At 38.6% G+C, this 17,361-nt stretch overlaps 4 protein-coding genes across 5 annotated transcripts; 2 read left to right on the forward strand and 2 right to left on the reverse strand.

The window, feature by feature from the left end:
• Nucleotides 1-924: 924 nt before the first annotated feature.
• On the forward strand, nt 925-4,523 carry LOC147298152 (G-type lectin S-receptor-like serine/threonine-protein kinase At4g27290). Its single transcript, XM_086233677.1, has 7 exons — nt 925-2,388; nt 2,600-2,722; nt 2,889-3,022; nt 3,129-3,339; nt 3,472-3,709; nt 3,806-3,956; nt 4,041-4,523. Exons 1-7 carry the CDS (start codon nt 1,116-1,118, stop codon nt 4,341-4,343), a joined length of 2,433 nt encoding a protein of 810 aa, XP_086089803.1. The 5' UTR covers nt 925-1,115; the 3' UTR covers nt 4,344-4,523.
• Nucleotides 4,524-5,984: 1,461 nt separating this feature from the next.
• LOC147298153 (G-type lectin S-receptor-like serine/threonine-protein kinase SD1-1) lies at nt 5,985-9,394 on the forward strand. Of its 2 annotated transcripts, none has more exons than XM_086233711.1 (7): nt 5,985-6,598; nt 6,721-6,837; nt 7,754-7,923; nt 8,006-8,216; nt 8,350-8,587; nt 8,712-8,862; nt 8,939-9,394. In XM_086233711.1, exons 1-7 carry the CDS (start codon nt 6,001-6,003, stop codon nt 9,266-9,268), a joined length of 1,815 nt encoding a protein of 604 aa, XP_086089837.1. In that variant the 5' UTR covers nt 5,985-6,000; the 3' UTR covers nt 9,269-9,394. The 2 variants fall into 2 exon arrangements, with proteins under 2 accessions (XP_086089837.1, XP_086089844.1); XM_086233718.1 differs by having other exon boundaries at nt 7,754-7,908; nt 8,939-9,393.
• Nucleotides 9,395-9,680: 286 nt separating this feature from the next.
• On the reverse strand, nt 9,681-12,325 carry LOC147298154 (uncharacterized). The gene has a single exon (XM_086233688.1). The coding sequence runs from the start codon at nt 12,216-12,218 to the stop codon at nt 9,936-9,938; it is 2,283 nt and encodes a 760-aa protein (XP_086089814.1). The 5' UTR covers nt 12,219-12,325; the 3' UTR covers nt 9,681-9,935.
• An 854-nt stretch (nt 12,326-13,179) lies between these two features.
• On the reverse strand, nt 13,180-16,350 carry LOC147298155 (G-type lectin S-receptor-like serine/threonine-protein kinase SD1-1). Its single transcript, XM_086233697.1, has 7 exons — nt 15,704-16,350; nt 15,456-15,572; nt 14,542-14,699; nt 14,251-14,461; nt 13,875-14,112; nt 13,646-13,796; nt 13,180-13,569 (listed from the first exon to the last, which is right to left on the reverse strand). Exons 1-7 carry the CDS (start codon nt 16,344-16,346, stop codon nt 13,261-13,263), a joined length of 1,827 nt encoding a protein of 608 aa, XP_086089823.1. The 5' UTR covers nt 16,347-16,350; the 3' UTR covers nt 13,180-13,260.
• Nucleotides 16,351-17,361: the final 1,011 nt, after the last annotated feature.

The raw sequence follows: 17,361 nt of genomic DNA on the forward strand, positions 1-17,361 counted from the left end.
TGTGTAGCTGTCATGACAAAATGACTCAACTTATAATTTGAGTAGTGTTCCTCTTCTAACATTGTTTGTTACGTTGAGTTCAAATTACAAATTTGAAAGTTAATTTAATCAATTATATATAATCACATTAACAGTTAAGTAACATAATATATTGTTGAATTTTTTTTTGTGATCAAATTAAGATTTCTACGAGAGTCATTGAGATGAGTAGAATATTTCATCCTTATAAGATTTGATAAGTAGATTATTTAGAACTTTGGAAGATGGTCGAGATAGTTTGCTTCCATACTTGCACTAGATGCACATGTGATTGTATAGTCCGCTTAAAATGCTTATGTTCTATACTAAAATACTACTTTGGATGAATGGGGAATTATGTTTCTCTTTGTTAAGTTGTTAGATTACCTTGCAAAAGCACATTTCCACAATTCTTTAGGTGCGTTTTCAAAAGGGTCTCTCGTGCTTAAATCAAAGACAAAAACTAAATAAGACGAAAATAGTATTTGTGATTAAAATGAAAATTGGAGTTGCTTGCTAAGCTTGCTTTGGCTTACCCTTTGCCTTACGTTGTTGCTACTATATCTTTGATACTCCATATCTAATATTTTTATCAGTGCTTCCTAGGTTTTATATATATATATTATGTTATATAGTCCTAGGTTAATATATGAAATTGATGAAAATATCAGCAAACTACCTCCTTTATTATAGGGACAAGATTGTCAGGACCTAAAGTAAACCTTGACCAAGAGGCAAGAGGAGTATTCTATAGTCTATACAATGCATAGAAACAGGGGACACCCTGTTGCTCTCTAACCCACTCTGTGTAGTCCACATTAATTCCTAATTGCAACTTGGATATATATATATATATATATATATATATATTTGAACAAACGCTTCCTATTTATTTTCCAAACAAAATCTTCACTGTGAGAGAAAAAGATCTTCATTGAATCTGAATCAGACAAGTAGGGAGGGACCAAAAATGTCTGATATACAGCCTAGTCAACTGCGTGCAGTTCCGGGGTCTTTGTGCTCTTAATGGCCCATCAAATAGCATCTATATTTGAACTTTTGAGCAGTAAGCTCCATACTCAGAAAGCTAGAAGACAATGGACAACCTGTGTTTGATGGTGTTCATTATTTGCTTACTCTTTTCTCTGAGCAAAATCTCAACTGCTACTGATACTCTTACTTCATCTGAGTCCATTAGTGATGGGAGGTCCTTGGTTTCCACTGGTGGAGTGTTCGAACTGGGTTTCTTCAGTCCAGGCATTTCCAAGAACAGGTACTTGGGAATATGGTACAAAAACATCCCAGTCAAAACTGTTGTTTGGGTTGCAAATAGGCAGCATCCAATCAATGGTTCCTCAGGCCATTTGATGATCAACAGCACAGGCAATCTAGTCCTTCTCAGCAACAGCAACAAGACAGTGGTTTGGTCAGCAAACTCGTCGAAACAAGCCGGGAGTCCTATGCTGCAACTCTTGGACACTGGCAATCTTGTTGTCAAAGATGGGAGAGATGGGAATTCAGAGAGCTATTTGTGGCAGAGCTTCGACTATCCTTCGGACACTTTGTTGCCGGGAATGAAGCTTGGATGGGACCTGAGGACGGGGCTTAACCGGCGTTTAACAGCGTGGAAGAGTCCGGATGACCCTTCTCCTGGAGACTTTATCTGGGAGATGGAGCTGCATAACTATCCTGAGCCAGTAATGTGGAAAGGGTCCAAAGAGTTCTTGAGGAGTGGTCCATGGAATGGTGTTTTGTTCAGTGGCAAACCAGCCAAGGCACTTGCAGCTTTGAACTTCAGCTTCATCTTCAATGAGGATGAGGTTTACTTGACCATCAACATGGTGAACAAGTCCTTAATAGGAAGGATGATGTTGAACCAAACCACCTCTTACCGCCAGTCTTTGATATGGTCTGAAGCAGACCGGAATTGGACACTCTATGCTGCATTTCCAAGAGACCCTTGTGACAGTTATGGCCACTGTGGTGGGAATGGAAATTGTGCTCTCAGTGCATCTCCATTTTGTCAATGTTTGGATAGGTTTAGGCCTAATTCAGTGGAGGACTGGAACTTAAACGACTTTTCGCAAGGGTGTGTGCGCAAAAGGGCATTGAGCTGCAAGAATGATGGGTTTGTGAAGTATCCAGGGCTGAAATTGCCGGATACTACGCATAGTTGGGTCAATAAGAGCTTGAATATCAATGAATGCAGGGCCAAATGCTTAAGTAATTGTTCTTGTACAGCTTATACAAACTTGGATGTGAGAGGAGGAGGCAGTGGTTGTGCCATCTGGTTTGGTGATCTTGTTGATATTAAGCAAATTCCAGGTGGTGACCAGGATTTATATATTAAGCTATCTGCTGCAGAACTAGGTATGAAGTTAATTACTTCTCTACAAGTATATTGATGTGATTGTTTTTTTTTTCTTACGCCTAGTCGAATTTGCGCACTTGTACATGATTTGAGCATTTGAGTTAGAGTTCATGGACAGTCCAATTTCCTCTTAAGAATGTTCCTTGTATATGTATTAATTTTACTGTACACTTAACCATATTTGCATACTGTCACAAATCATCCATGAAGGAGGGAAAGATGAGAAGTGGAAGATAGGAGTGATAGTTGCATCTGCCTCTGCTTTAATTCTTGGGATGCTCTTGGTTGGCTATTGTTTCATTCTTAGAGTCAGAGACAAGAAAAAATTCAAAGGTAAGATTACCTACTCTAACCAACTATGCAGAATATATTGCCATATATACCTTCAACAAATTCCATGAAGATTTTTTTTTTCTATTTTCTTTTCTGATATTATATGGTCATAACAATGAACATCAGAACACCACTAATTTCTGTTACTTTTTAATGATAATATAAGGTCAAGATAATGAAGAGCAGAAGGATGAAGACCTGGAGCTGCCATTGTTTGATCTGCCAACAATAGAGAGTGCCACTAATAACTTTTCAATAAACAACAAGCTTGGTGAAGGTGGTTTTGGACCTGTGTACAAGGTAATTCCAACCTCCTAATTATATACAAGGACATAAAAGTTAAGAAAGCACCTGTTTTATTAACGACATAACATATAATCTTTCTGCAAATGTGAATAATCTTCAGGGTACACTAGTAGATGGACAAGAAATTGCAGTGAAGAGGCTTTCAACAAGTTCTGGGCAAGGAGTGAAGGAGTTCAAAAATGAAGTAATACTGATTGCCAAACTTCAGCACCGAAATCTTGTAAAGCTTCTTGGCTGCTGCATTCAGGGAGAGGAGAAATTGCTGATCTATGAATACATGCCCAACAAAAGCTTGGATTCCTTCCTTTTTGGTATGTTCCCTTTAAAATTCTGAATCTAGTTGGACTTACTTTTTGGTTGGTCCTTCAGAATTTTATAATCTAGTAGGACTAATAGGATACTGTATAATGTTCTTCTGAGAGTTCAAGTTTAAAACTTGGCAGATGAGACACGGCGTAAATTGTTAGATTGGCCTAAGCGATTCAATATTATCTGCGGGGTTGCTAGGGGGCTTCTCTATCTTCACCAGGACTCCAGACTGAGGATTATACACAGAGATCTCAAAGCGAGTAATGTGTTACTTGATCATGAGATGAACCCGAAAATCTCAGATTTTGGTCTTGCTAGAACTTTTGGTGGAGATCAAACTGAAGGAAATACAAACAGAGTGGTTGGAACATAGTAAGTATTTTTGGCATGTTCTATATATAGAACACTTTAATTCTCCTCTGTTTGTGTTTTAACATGCTTAATTTGTTTCAATGATATGTCCTACAGTGGTTACATGGCACCTGAATATGCTATTGAAGGGCAGTTCTCAGTAAAATCTGATGTCTTTAGCTTTGGTATTTTACTGCTGGAGATAATAAGTGGAAAGAAAAGCAAAGGGTTCTACCATTTGAACCACAGCCTTAATCTTATTGGAAATGTAAGTTTAAAGCATTGAAATCCATTTTGTTCTACATGTTAGTCTAAAACTAATGAATGACAAATATGTTTTAACATGTTTTAGGCATGGAGATTATGGAAAGAAGGAAGGCCACTAGAACTAATTGATGAAGGGTTTGGGAACTCCATCACTCTATCGGACCTACTGCGTTGCATCCATGTCAGTCTCTTGTGTGTGCAACAGAAGCCTGAGGACAGGCCAAGCATGTCATCTGTGGTTCAGATGTTATGCAGTGAAAGTGCCATGCCTGAGCCCAAAGAACCAGCATTCTTCCCAGAAAAGGATTTTCCTGAAGGAGAATTTCCCTTCATTAATCATGAAATGTCTTCCAATGGATTAACCATTACTCTACTCGAGGCTCGTTGAGGATCAATCATTCGATCATATCATAGATTTGGTGCAACAAAGTTATGCAGTGTTGTTTATCATACATCTTATACTTGCTAGCTAGAAGTGCTGTGCTGCAAATGTAATATGTGGACATACAATAGTTATAGAGCCAATAATTGGTTCCAAATTGCAAATGTAAGAACCCTTTGTAGCTCATCACTCAGGTCTAAGAACATGCCAGAACTCTCGGCACTATGTCCTCAATTCCAGACAGGTAGTGCAGCTTGCAGAAAAGCACAGCACTGCACAACACTTCTGGATAATGAGACTTCCTGCAAATATAATACAATATATACTTGGTACTCGACTATAAAATATTAATGCTTATTTAACATAAAGAGAGTTATACTTACTATTCGTGTAATAGTTCTAGATTTGATAATACGTTTGACCAAAAGTGAATTGAACTCAAATTTGAGATTCAAAATCTGTTTGACGCTTTAATTTAAGATGTAGTATGATCTAAATTAAATCTCTGACTCTTGTAAGCTAATAAATTGTAATTACAATATAGATGACCTGTGAGCTCAGTAATGAGAAGAAGTATTGAACACTCAAAAGTCAAAAGCTAATAAATTGTAATTACAATATAGATGATCTGTAACTCTGTAAGCTAATAAATTGTAATTACAACATCCTACCTGCTCATGGAAAAACTTTTGGGTGTGATTGTATATAATGTTATTATTCCACGTGTTATAATATGAATGGACGATAAGTTTATAGATTTAAGATATCAAACTTTAGATTTTAACGATTATACGCATATTGTAATGAATCCTTATATTTTTTATTTTTTATTGAAAGATATTTAATTGAAGAAAACTAAACAAGCAATGCTATCGTGTGACCTTTTCTAATTAAAAAAAGGAAAAAAGGAAAAAAGAAAAAAAGAAAAAAAGAAAAAAAGAAAAAAAGAAAAAGAGAATTGCTTATGGCTGGCATTGTAGTAATTTACTTGAAATGTCATGGCAATTTTTCTTAGTTCTAATCCCATTCCTTCCAGCTACGGGAAATTTGTGGTTTTGTCCATATTTGGTATTTAATGCTAAAAGATAAGTTCTAATCTACACTTCCCCAATCCCCACCTTACTGCGATGCCACTTCAATTGGGTCAACCAACCCTACACACCCCCTTTAAAAGGTTATGCCTTCATGGCTGGTTCTTACAGTCCTCGTGACGCAACCCAACCTTCATTGCTTGCTCTTGGATTTTCTTTCCTTGAGAAAAAAAAAGAAAGAAAGTGCAGATCCCTCCTCTTTTGCCCCCTGGTTTTTCTTTTATCAATTTTCAATACCTTTATCAAGATGATAATGATATGTTTTCGATAGTTGCTTGAGTTGTTGAGGCTTCAATAACCACTAGAATCACACATGTTGCAACCACATTAGTTGCTTCTTCCGTATGAGAATTTGCAAAGAATACCATTTTTCCCAGGCTGCCCCTGCCCCCATCAACTTCTGGCTCGATTCTGGGGGCCAAGAAACTGTGACACATTATTGTAATATTGTGGCCTCATTGGTCAAAAAAAAATTTGTGGCCTCAAAAGTCAACAAACGTCAGTCATACCCCTTCGAAAGACTGTAAAGTAGTGTACTTGTAGTAGGCATACAACTCCAAAACTAGAAAGCAATGGCTATTCTTTCATTCATGTTCATTGGGTTTTATGTGTCCCTCTCTCTTATCAAAAACCCAACTGCAGCTGATGCCATTACTCAACCCCAACCCCTTAGAGATGGTAACACCTTCATTTCCAAACATGGCAGCTTTCAATTGGGTTTCTTTAGTCCAGAAGGTGTTCATCGGAGTCTTTTGCAGACAACTGACTACTGTGACAACAATGGCCTTTGTGGCCCCTATGGGATATGTGTCATCACCAATTCACCGGTTTGCAGTTGCTTAAAAGGGTTCAATCCCAAAGCACCAGGAAAATGGAACTCGGGGGAATTTTCAGGAGGTTGTGTGCGTACTGAAGCTTTGAACTGCCAAATGAAATATGGGTTTATGAATTATGGTGGGGTGAAACTGCCAGATACCACAAATTCTTGGGTCAACCAAAGTATGAGTCTCATGGAATGCAGAGCAAGTTGCTTGAACAACTGTTCTTGTATGGCTTACGCAGGCAACAAAGGAGGAGGCAGTGGCTGCACCATCTGGTTTGGTGATCTGATCAACATCAGACAGCTTTTGGATGGTGGGCAGGATCTGTATATTCGAATGCCTGCTTCAGGTTTTCTCTTTCTCCTCTTTAAAATTTTGACTATTTCCCCTGCTTTATGTTGTTCTCATATTTTTCATTTTAGCTGTGATTTAACAATACTTTGTTTTTCCCTGTTGAAATTAACTATGAAGAGGGAAACCATTGGCCTATGACAAAGATAGCAGTGATAGTTGTATCCGTTGTTTTGGTTGTTTCTGGGGTGCTCTTAGCTGCCTATTGCATTCACAGAAAGAGGACAAAGTTCAAAGGTGATTATTACTCTATCACCACCTCCAACTTTGCAAACATACGGCCATAACTTCCTTTTGTTTTTCAATTAGGTACTGTGATGAGAGGTTACTTATATTCATTCTGAAATGCACATCCTGAGCAAGAATTACTTTGATGTGTTATCATTTAATCCCAACTTTCATTGCTTTAGAAAAGAATTCCATAATTGAACACTGTCAGCCACCAAACTAAAGTTATGGCACATTGATACAATGTCATGCAACCGTCTGAGTTTTGAGGCTGGCATGGTGAAACTAATAAGCACTCAATGAATTGCATTACACATAATGAAAAAACCCCAGGAATGTTTATGATATAGAGGTTAATGCAGGTCTAGAAGTTCCATTCCACTTTGTGGTAACTTTAGATCAAACACCTTTCTTAACTGATAGTTATATAAAATGTCTGGGTTCCATCCATGTCATATGCTGAAGCATCAAGTGCTGCTCATTTGATTGCACAAATACTGTCTTTTCCTAAAGCGTTATTTTAGTTCTGACTCTACCACAATACTGTGTATTTAGGTTCTACTCATAGCATGAGACTGAATCATGTACTATCCATTCAAATTACATCATCACCTTTAGTGCAGATTAAACTAATAAACTTATGTGGGCAAATATTCCTTAACTGTGCAGTTTTTTTCTATTTTGTTGTATGCATTATAGTATTCAAACAAGAGCTCAGTTACCTGAGTGGGACAGTGACCCATTGAAGAGAATGAATGCATGACTACAGGATACCCAAAGAAAAAAGCAGAAGTTTCAATTCACTGCTTTAATTTAATTTTATGGTCAATTGATATGTAATTCCTTTAAATGTATTGATTTTTGTTCTCTACTCATTTATTACACATGATGAGAAGCTGATCTTTATCCTTTTATCTTTATTTAGAGAACATGGGGAGGAATGAAATGATGGGTCAGAACAGTGGGCAGAAAGAAGACCTGGAGCTACCATTATTTAGTCTGTCCACAATAGTCAGTGCCACTGATAACTTTTCATTCAACAGGAAGCTTGGAGAAGGAGGTTTTGGACCTGTATACCGGGTAAATTTCCAATATGTGAGGATAAGAACTGCAAACATCAATGAAGCAGTTATTTTGTTCAAAACTTCGTAATCCTTTTGCTAATGAGAATTTTCAGGGTACACTAGTAGATGGGCAAGAAATCGCAGTGAAGAGGCTCTTACAAAGTTCAGGGCAAGGACAAAATGAGTTCAAAAATGAAGTACTACTAATAGCCAAACTTCAGCACCGAAATCTTGTAAGGCTTCTAGGTTTTTGCCTTGAAGGAGAAGAGAAACTGTTGATATATGAATTTATGCCCAACAAAAGCTTGGACTTCTACATTTTTGGTATGGATCCTTTAAAACTTACTGTATGCTATTGAAATTAGTTTTACTGCTGTTAAACAATATAGGTTCCAAAACTCTTCAATTTGTTCTTATGAGATTTCAATTTGGAGTAACATGAATTAAAAGTTACCAGATCAAACTCAAGGTAGACTGTTGGATTGGTCTCAACGCTTCCACATTATCCTTGGGATCGCTAGGGGTCTTCTCTATCTGCATCAAGATTCCAGATTAAGGATTATTCATAGAGATCTTAAAGCAAGTAATGTTTTACTTGATAAGGAGATGAACCCAAAAATCTCAGACTTTGGCATGGCTAGAACTTTTGGAGGAGATCAGACTGAAGGAGTTACAAGAAAAGTGGTTGGAACCTAGTAAGCATGGCTAGAACTTTCTTAATTAATGTGTTTTGTTTCATCACTTCATGTCTTATTACATCTCGACTTATTGTCTACTAGTTCCTTCATTAATTAGTTCGGTTTCTTGTGAATACTACAGTGGTTATATGGCACCAGAATACGCCATTGATGGTCAATTCTCTGTGAAATCCGACGTTTTTAGCTTTGGCATTTTATTGTTGGAGATAGTAAGTGGGACAAGAAGTAGAGGATTTTATGATCCAGATGACAACCTTAACCTCATTGGATATGTAAGTCTCCACCATTGAATTCCTCATCTACTTGTGTTTGATCTTGTGACTGACAAACATGTTATATCTGCCTTAGGCATGGAAATTGTGGAAAGAAGGGAGGTCTTTAGAGTTGATTGATAAATGCTTAAGGGACTCGTGCACTCTGTCTGATGTCTTGCGTTGCATAAATGTTAGTCTTCTATGTGTGCAACAGCTTCCTGAAGACAGGCCAAACATGTCATCTGTGATTCTAATGTTAGGTGGTAGGTGTGCCTTGCCTCAGCCCAAAAAACCAGGTTTCTTTGTTGGAAGATATTCATCATCTGCAGCAGATTCTTCTTCAAGTAAGAACCAAACATCTTCAAGTAAGAACGAAATGTCTTCAACCTATTACTCTAGCATAACAGTGGTGGAGGCTCGATAAGATCAATTAATTGCACACCTTGTACCATGTAACTAATTCGAGGTATTGTTCATAACAGTGTTGGACTGCAATTTTTGTGCGGAAATAGTCAAAGTATTTAAAAATTGAAATAGTTTTTTAATGCACCTTGGAAAGCTTCTAGAGTAAAATTGGCCAGTGCACTTATAAGTGATACTGTTATTACACCAAAATAGCTTCCAGGCTCATGTTCGGTTAGAAGCTTTTAAATATTGAAGTTTCTGCAAGCACTGGTCAAAAAAGAAATAATACTAGATGTCTTATTTTTGGAAAAAAAAAAAAAAAAAAATTCTTTTGGCAGGAATATATCATGATGAAAATTTAGAACCATTAAACAGATTTGGGCCTTAAATGGCCCAACATTCATTAATGGTGGGTTTCAGAGAGCTTGTCATTGGCAATTTGGCATAGAATCACTAGAAGGAACAGGCAAATATGTTCAAAGTATAATGAGCAAAAATGGGCCATCAAATTTCAGACAAAAATAGCTCACAAGTCACAACGCTACTCAGGAAATTCACATTTCAACTGCACAACCAACACCCAAAATATGTAATGGACACCCAAACCCCTAACAAATAACAGACGCTCTTGCTGACTAGCTGAGCAGAACAAGACCAGCTGCAGATAATTGTCCTACTTCTACTTGTTAAAAAAATAAGACCCTTTTCTTTCCTTTCCTTGAACTCCTTCTGTCACCAGCCCTTAGGATAAAGATCCTCAATGTGAGCACAACTATATCTCTAAAACAGCTAATATTGTCTGTTTTCAAGAGATGCTCGCCGCCACCGCCTATGCCACCACCAATTATTAGGAACTCAGTACGACTTCCGTAAGGAATCGTAACGAGCATGTTGGGCAAAAACTTTTCCGTGGCTACACTTCCGCTAGTTCCAGCAGTAGACTTAATGCTGTAAGCTCCCCTCTTAATGGCCAATGTAGCAGGTTCCCATATGTCAAGATATCCGGTGAACTGAAATATTTTAAATGAGGCATGACCCTTTTGAAGGATCTTCTCTACCTGGCTTTGCATTTCAAGATCACAAGTGATCTTCTTGTGCTCATTGGCGAAAACCTTCACAAGCTCTCCCTTGCGCTTCCTGTTATCCAGAGGCTGCACTTCGATAGCAAGGTATGTATCAACATCATCAGCTGTAACAAGATAGTTTGGCTGCTTTGCTCCTTCAATGTAGTTGACAGATCCATCTGGGAGATGGCGTACCCACTCAAAGTTGCAACTGGTTGTTCCATTAATGGAGTATCCACACGCTTGAAGTTCCCGTCCTGGATAAGCTTCGCCTGAGATTTGGAGGCCCTCTATGCCTGGTAATGTATCATCATCTGCAGCCTCTGAAAATGAAGAAGAAGGCTCTTCAAGAACTGGTGATAAAAAATTTGAATAAGGGGGGGTGTGCTCATTAAGCGGCGATGTGTATGGCGAGTTTCCTGCACTCCAATTCGATGACATTTCTCTCTCACTATGGTTCCTCTCAGCATCTTGGTCATCAATCTCTCTGTGTGTGTTCTTGACAGGGTCATGAAATGTGACCTGCTTAGTGGCTCTTTCTTCACTATAATGAGTCATCTGCGTATCACCCTGAGTAACACCATGATTAGCAGCTACATCTTGGGCTGCATAACTCCTGCTTGTAGCAGGTGAATGCCTCCCCAAACCCAGATCATTGGAGTCCACATTCCTTGTGTCAGCACCACCCGAACCACTCTGATGTCGACCCAATGGATCCCAATCCGGGGTTGCCTGAGATTCGTTAGCAGAAACCGGTAAATTCCCATGTGAATATGCTGGCTCAGGAACCAATTCGAGCCCATTTTTGTCTAAATTTGCTGCCAATGCTGCTGCACCAATGTTAATGTTAGGGCGATTCGAACTCGGCGAATCCGAGCTCCAAGGTCTTATCTGATACTGCCACTCCTTCAATTTTGTCTCGGTCATAATGAGCTTCTCTTGCAAATGCCTAAACAGAACCTTGACATTGCTAGCAATCGACTGGGCATCGAGAACCGGAGGCTGCAAGGAGTACTCTGCAAGAAGAGGCAGCAGAGACGAAAAGAAAGTCGACCTCTCCTGCTGCACATCCTGTAAAGCATAGGCAAGGCGAATGTTCTCCTCGATTATCTCCTGCCTGTAAGATAGGGCTTTCGATGCGGCGTCGACGAGATCCTGTTGCTGCTGATCGAACGCCAGACGCATATACGCAATGCGCTTCTCCAGCACATACTTCTCGTTCCTAATTTGCGATTCCTTTACGGAATAATCCGCCAGCTGTCTCCGCAATTGCATAATCTCTTGCTCGTGCTCGTGGACCTTGACAACGAGATCCTTCTTCCAGAGGCTGTTAGGGTTAGGGTTAGGGTTGTTATTCAATTCAGCCATCGTCGTCATCGACATCATCCCTCCCTCTCCGGAAAAATTAAGCCCGTGATCGGATTCTCCCTCCGTGCTGAACCTCCCGGGAGAGAAGGATCTGGTAGACGGCGAAGACAAGAGAGAGAAGCCACCGGCACCGGCACCGCCGGCAGTATCCGGCGGCGGCCGCTGACTACTCTGTATTTGAGCAGCAGCATCAGTGTTTGTTGTAACCCTATCGTCTTGAGCTAGGTCGTGCGGTCCCCGGAGATGGAGAGAGCGCGAGATTTGGGGGGACATTGATTCGTCGTTGGGCTTGAATCTGTGGAGCTCGAGAATCTTGAGCTCCAGCTCGGTCCTCAACTGGAGGTTCTCTTCGACCTGCTGCTTGATGGTGGCCTCCGCCGCTTCCACCGCCTTCATGACCTGAAACAAGCTGTTGCCGTCGTTGTCGTGGTTGTGGTCGTCGTTGTTGGTTGAGGGACGAATAGGGTTTGGGTCAGCGCTGGAAATGGCCAACCCTGACAATTTCTCTGCCAATTTCCAACCGTGCCCATTCTCCATCTTCCCTCTCTTTCTTCTTCGGTTTAGGGCGTTTTGCTCTCATTCACTTCATTTCTATCTCATTTTACTGCTGCAACTTTCTGCCTCACCTATCAATCCAGACATGTAAAATGCTGAATAGGACTCTCATTTCGTAAACCTTATACCTCAAACTCAATTTGATTCCCAAATTCGCCCACCAATCATTTTTTAACTTTATCTCTTTACTCAATATACCCACTATACCACCATATTTGCCAATTAGTAAACTTCAAATTCTTTTTATTTTTTATTATAAATTTAATTTAATCTCATTCCTTTTTTCTTTTTTGTCTGAACTTAATTTCATTCTTCAAAAAAGAAAACACAACCATATCATAGCCGCCAGCCATTTTGATGTCAAAAGGAGGGAGTTATGGCTTAAAGCCTTAAACTATTAGGAGGAGAGACTAAAATTTTAATGATAGTAGGGATCTCAAATTTGGAACTTAAATAATGTGTTAGTATTTTACTTATTGTAAATAATTGAGTTTAGAGTGGATTCTGACATGAATTTATGAAACACTAACACATGTATTTGGGATCCAAATAATACAAATTTATAATAAGTGTTTTTTTTTGTTTCTTTTTTTTTTGATAAACCAATGATGATGAATTTGGGATGATTGTTTTTTTTTTTTTTTCTATTTTCTTTTTCTTCCAAGAAGCCAAACGTGTCATTGCTGAAAGTGTTTCTTGTAGTGAAAGATAAGCACTCAAAACCTTTCACCAAGTTTTCATCAAAGACTCCCGTGAAGACGCCATAATAATGTCCCCTAATCTTTGAATGTTGTCTTTGTCCTTCTTTTACACTCATTAGTGTCCCCTAATAGTTGCAAGTTGTCTTGTTCTTTTGCACTTGTACATCTACTTCTATGCAGATTTTGATCCTTCACAAGGATGATAGTCATCTCATTGGCATGGAGAGAGATAGAGAAGGAAATACGGTACAACATGCATGTTTATATGAACACTGTCTTAAATAAAATTACATAGTACTAGATCATGTACAATTTAGTGAATCTTATCGAGCCTCCAACACTGTTATGGAAAATTCATTGGTTGAAGTTGTTTCATTCTTACTTGAAGAAGAATCTACCTCAGATGATGAATATCTTCCTACAAAGAAACCTGGTTTTTTGGGTTGAGGCAAGGCACTCTCACCACCCAACATCAGAACCGCAGACGACATGGTTGGCCTGTTTTCAGGAAGCTCTTGCACACATAAGAGACTAACATGTATGCACCGCAAGGCTTCTGATAGACTGCATGAGTCCCTGATGCATTCATCAATCAGCTCTGAAGACCTTCCTTCTTTCCACAGCCTCCACACCTGAGCCATATATAAAGCATATATTAAACACAAGATTGAACACAAGTAAGGAACTCAGTGGTTGATATATACTTACATGCCCAACGAGGTTAAGGTTGTAACTTGGATCATAAAACCCTTTGCTTCTCTTTCCACTTACTGTCTCCAGCACCAAAATCCCAAAGCTAAAAACATCGGATTTTGTAGAGAACTGACCATCAATGGCATATTCTGGTGCCATATAACCACTGTACCATGTCACAAGAAGCAAAACACTTTAATTAAGAAACTAGTACATAATAGGAAGAAGTGTTATGTATACTTACTAGGTTCCAACCACGTTTTTCGTAACTCCTTCAGTCTGATCTCCACCAAAAGTTCTAGCCATGCCAAAGTCTGAGATTTTTGGGTTCATCTCCCTGTCAAGCAACACATTGCTTGCTTTAAGATCTCTATGAATAATCCTCAATCTGGAATCTTGATGCAGATAGAGAAGACCCCTAGCGATCCCACAGATAATATGGAAGCGTTGAGGCCAATTCAGCAGTCGACCTTGAGTTTGATCTGTTAAGTTTGATTCATGTTACTCCAATTTGAAATCTCATAAGAACAAATTAGAGAGTTTTCAGACCTATGGAACAAAAGTGTAGTAAAAGTGTAAACAAATTCATCAGGATATGGTAAGTTTTAAAGGATCCAAACCAAAAATGTAGAAGTCCAAGCTTTTGTTGGGCATGTATTCATAAATGAGCGATTTCTCTTCTCCCTGAATGCAGCAACCAAGAAGCTTTACAAGATTTCGGTGCTGAAGTTTGGCAATCAGCATTACTTCATTTTTGAAATCGGTTGGTCCTTGCCCAGACCTTTGTGAGAGCCTCTTCACAGCAAATTCTTGGCCATCTGCTAGTCTACCCTGAAAATTCTCATTAGCAAAAGGATTACGAAGTTTTGATGAAGTTTATGGTTCTTATGCTCACATATTAGAAATTTTACCTTGTACACTGATCCAAAACCACCTTCTCCAAGCTTCATGTTGGACGAAAAGTTATCCGTGGCAGTGACTATTGTGGACAAGCTAAATAATGGTAGCTCCAGGTCTTCCTTCTCTCCTTCATTGTTCTGACCCATCATTCCATCTTTCCCCATTTTCTCTAATACAAAGAATAAAAATATAGATAATAATAAATAAAAAAAGAATAAAAATAAAGATCATTTTGTCATCAAGCATAATAAACGAGTAGAGAACAAAAGTAATTACATACCAATTGACCCTTAATTAAAATAGAAAATGAGTGAATCTTCTGCTTTCTTACCCTACATCAAGCATCTTCTTCAGCTGGTAGTTGAATACTAGGCTCCACCATATTCATTTGATTTCATCAATATTCTTTGTTTCCTTAAGCCTTATTTCTAGTTCTGGCTTTACCATGATACCATGTGTTTAAGTTCTCAATCATAGCATGAGATGGAATCATGCACCATCCATTCAATCCACATGACATCTTCTTTAGCAGATTAAGTTGATAAACTCATGTGGATAATGGATACATATTCTTAAACTCTGCAGTTTTGTGTTGTATTCATTCTAGTGTTAAAACAAGAGCTTCAGTTAACACAAATTGGAATGCAACTCCTAGACCTGAATTCACCTAGTCTATTAGTTCACCATTCCATCCTCAATTTTCAGACGGTGACTTGACATGTGGTATTGTGGTCAATGTGCCAAAATTTTCTTTGGTTAGTGACAATGTTTCATTGTGGAATACTTTTCTAAAGCATTCGAAGTTGAGATTAAATGAGAACACATCAAACCGGTTCTAGTTTGTTCAGGATGGATAGAAGTAGCCTTTCTTTACTTTACCAATGGGAAAACATAAAGTTGAAGGTGGTTAGAGAAGAAATGTTACCTTTGAACTTTGTCCTCCTTCTGTGAATGCAATAGAGAGCTAAAAGCGTCAAAGAGACAAAGGAAACAGCTGATACAACTATCACTATCATCTTTGTCTTAGGCCAATTGCTTTCCTCTTCATAGTTAATTTCAACAGGTCAAAACAACCATTGTTAAATCATGGGTAAAATAAAATAAAAAATATGAGAAAATTAAAAAACACAAATCAGGGGAATAAGAATTAGCAGAAGAAATCTTTTCACATACTTAAGTCGGAAGCAGGCATTCGAACATACAGATCGTGCCCACCATCAGGGAGCTGCCTAATGCTGATAAGATCCCCAAACCAAATAGTGCAGCCACTGCCTTCTGTGACATTGGAGCCTGTGTAAGCCACACAAGAACAGTTGTTCAAGCAGTGTGCCCTGCATTCATTGAGACTCATACTTTGGTTGACCCAAGAATGTGTGGCATCTGGCAACTTCACCCCTGCATATTTTCTGAACCCATCATCTCTATTTTGGCAGATCAATGGTGTAATACGCACACAACCTGCATAGTTTTCTCCCATGTTCCAGTTCTCTGGTTCTTTGGGTTCAAACCCTTTTAAACAGCTGCAAACTTGTGAGTTGCTGATGACACACAGTCCATAGGGGCCACAGCGGCCATAGATGTCACAGATGTCTCCTGAAGTTGCTGCATTGACCCTTGAATATGACAGTAGACTCCGGTAAACACCAGTGTTTGAGAAACCCAATTGAAAGCTGCCATGTTTGGAAATCAGAGTGCTACCAAGCCTACCATCTTCTCTAAGGGATTGGGATTGAGTAATGGTATCAGCTGCGGTTGAGGTTTTTGTGACAGAGAGGGACACATAAATCCCAATCAACATGAAGGAAAGAATGGCCATTGTTTTTCTTAGCCAAGGACTTCTGTGCCTACTAAAGTGCCAACTACTACTTTTCAACAGTTGCAGATAAATACATTATGAATTTATGATGGCGGGCCAAGATGGGCATAGACCGTGAGCCACACGCCAGGTCACTTCTGTGGCCCACTCTTGTTCTTAACCCTATTAGGCTATTAGTATGTAGAAAAAACTTGTAAAGGATGTTTTGTCTAGTACTGAATGATAAGACAATTTAAAAACTAGGCTTATTCATATCATTGGCCCCTGTAAGATACACTTTTTTTCACTTTGCCCCCTGAAACTTAAATCCTTTCAGTTTGCCATCTGAACTTTACAAAGTTGTTGCAAAAAACCCTATGCCGTCAACTCTGTCAATTTTTCCGTTAAAATAGCTGACATGACACCTATATGGCATGAGTGAGACCTTTTTTTAGTTATGTAAGATCCATGTAGACAAACAAAATTATAAAAAATTGACATGGATCTTTTTATTTTTTAGTTTAAAAATTATTTTTTTTGTCCATATGGATTTTACATAACTAAAAAAGGGTCTCACTCATGCCATATAGGTGCCACGTCAGCTATTTTAACGGAAAAATTGACAGAGTTAACGGCATAGGGTCTTTTGCAATAACTTTGTGAAGTTCAGGTGGCAAACTGAGAGGATTTAAGTTTCAGGGAGCAAAGTGAAAAAAAGTGTATCTTACAGGGGGCAATTGTGTAAATAAGCCTAAAAACTAACATGTATGTCTTCTAGAGGAAAGCTTATGTCATATTAACTCTACACCACATACATCCACCACTTAAGGATGGGAAATTACACCCTATTAAACAGAAATATACCCTCAAAAAGATTTTTAAGGATCAGAATGTTGCATATAGTGCAGTGTCCGCACCATAGACAAAACCCTTCAAAAAAAAAACAAAAAATTTCATTTATAAATAAAAAGTTGTCATTAAATTTGAATGCCTACCAGTTTTAAATAGACTGTTCCGTCATTTAGTAGTGTGGGAC

Source organism: Dryas octopetala, chromosome 1 (assembly GCF_963921425.1).
Source record: "Dryas octopetala chromosome 1, drDryOcto1.1, whole genome shotgun sequence".
NCBI lineage: Eukaryota > Viridiplantae > Streptophyta > Magnoliopsida > Rosales > Rosaceae > Dryas > Dryas octopetala.

What these genes read in the sequence shown, in the direction of transcription:
- LOC147298152 (XM_086233677.1), top strand. Translation starts at nt 1,116, where the DNA reads ATGGACAACCTGTGTTTGATGGTGTTCATTATTTGCTTACTCTTTTCT. An exon ending in AGACAAGAAAAAATTCAAAG is followed by an intron (nt 2,723 to 2,888) that starts GTAAGATTACCT and finishes TGATAATATAAG; the next exon opens with GTCAAGATAATGAAGAGCAG. An exon ending in CTTGGATTCCTTCCTTTTTG is followed by an intron (nt 3,340 to 3,471) that starts GTATGTTCCCTT and finishes AAAACTTGGCAG; the next exon opens with ATGAGACACGGCGTAAATTG.
- LOC147298155 (XM_086233697.1), bottom strand. Translation starts at nt 16,346, where the DNA reads ATGGCCATTCTTTCCTTCATGTTGATTGGGATTTATGTGTCCCTCTCT. An exon ending in CTTGGACTTCTACATTTTTG is followed by an intron (nt 14,113 to 14,250) that starts GTTTGGATCCTT and finishes CAAACTTAACAG; the next exon opens with ATCAAACTCAAGGTCGACTG. An exon ending in ACCTTAACCTCGTTGGGCAT is followed by an intron (nt 13,570 to 13,645) that starts GTAAGTATATAT and finishes TATATGGCTCAG; the next exon opens with GTGTGGAGGCTGTGGAAAGA.
- LOC147298154 (XM_086233688.1), bottom strand. Translation starts at nt 12,218, where the DNA reads ATGGAGAATGGGCACGGTTGGAAATTGGCAGAGAAATTGTCAGGGTTG.
- LOC147298153 (XM_086233711.1), top strand. Translation starts at nt 6,001, where the DNA reads ATGGCTATTCTTTCATTCATGTTCATTGGGTTTTATGTGTCCCTCTCT. An exon ending in CTTGGACTTCTACATTTTTG is followed by an intron (nt 8,217 to 8,349) that starts GTATGGATCCTT and finishes AAAAGTTACCAG; the next exon opens with ATCAAACTCAAGGTAGACTG. An exon ending in AGAAAAGTGGTTGGAACCTA is followed by an intron (nt 8,588 to 8,711) that starts GTAAGCATGGCT and finishes TGAATACTACAG; the next exon opens with TGGTTATATGGCACCAGAAT.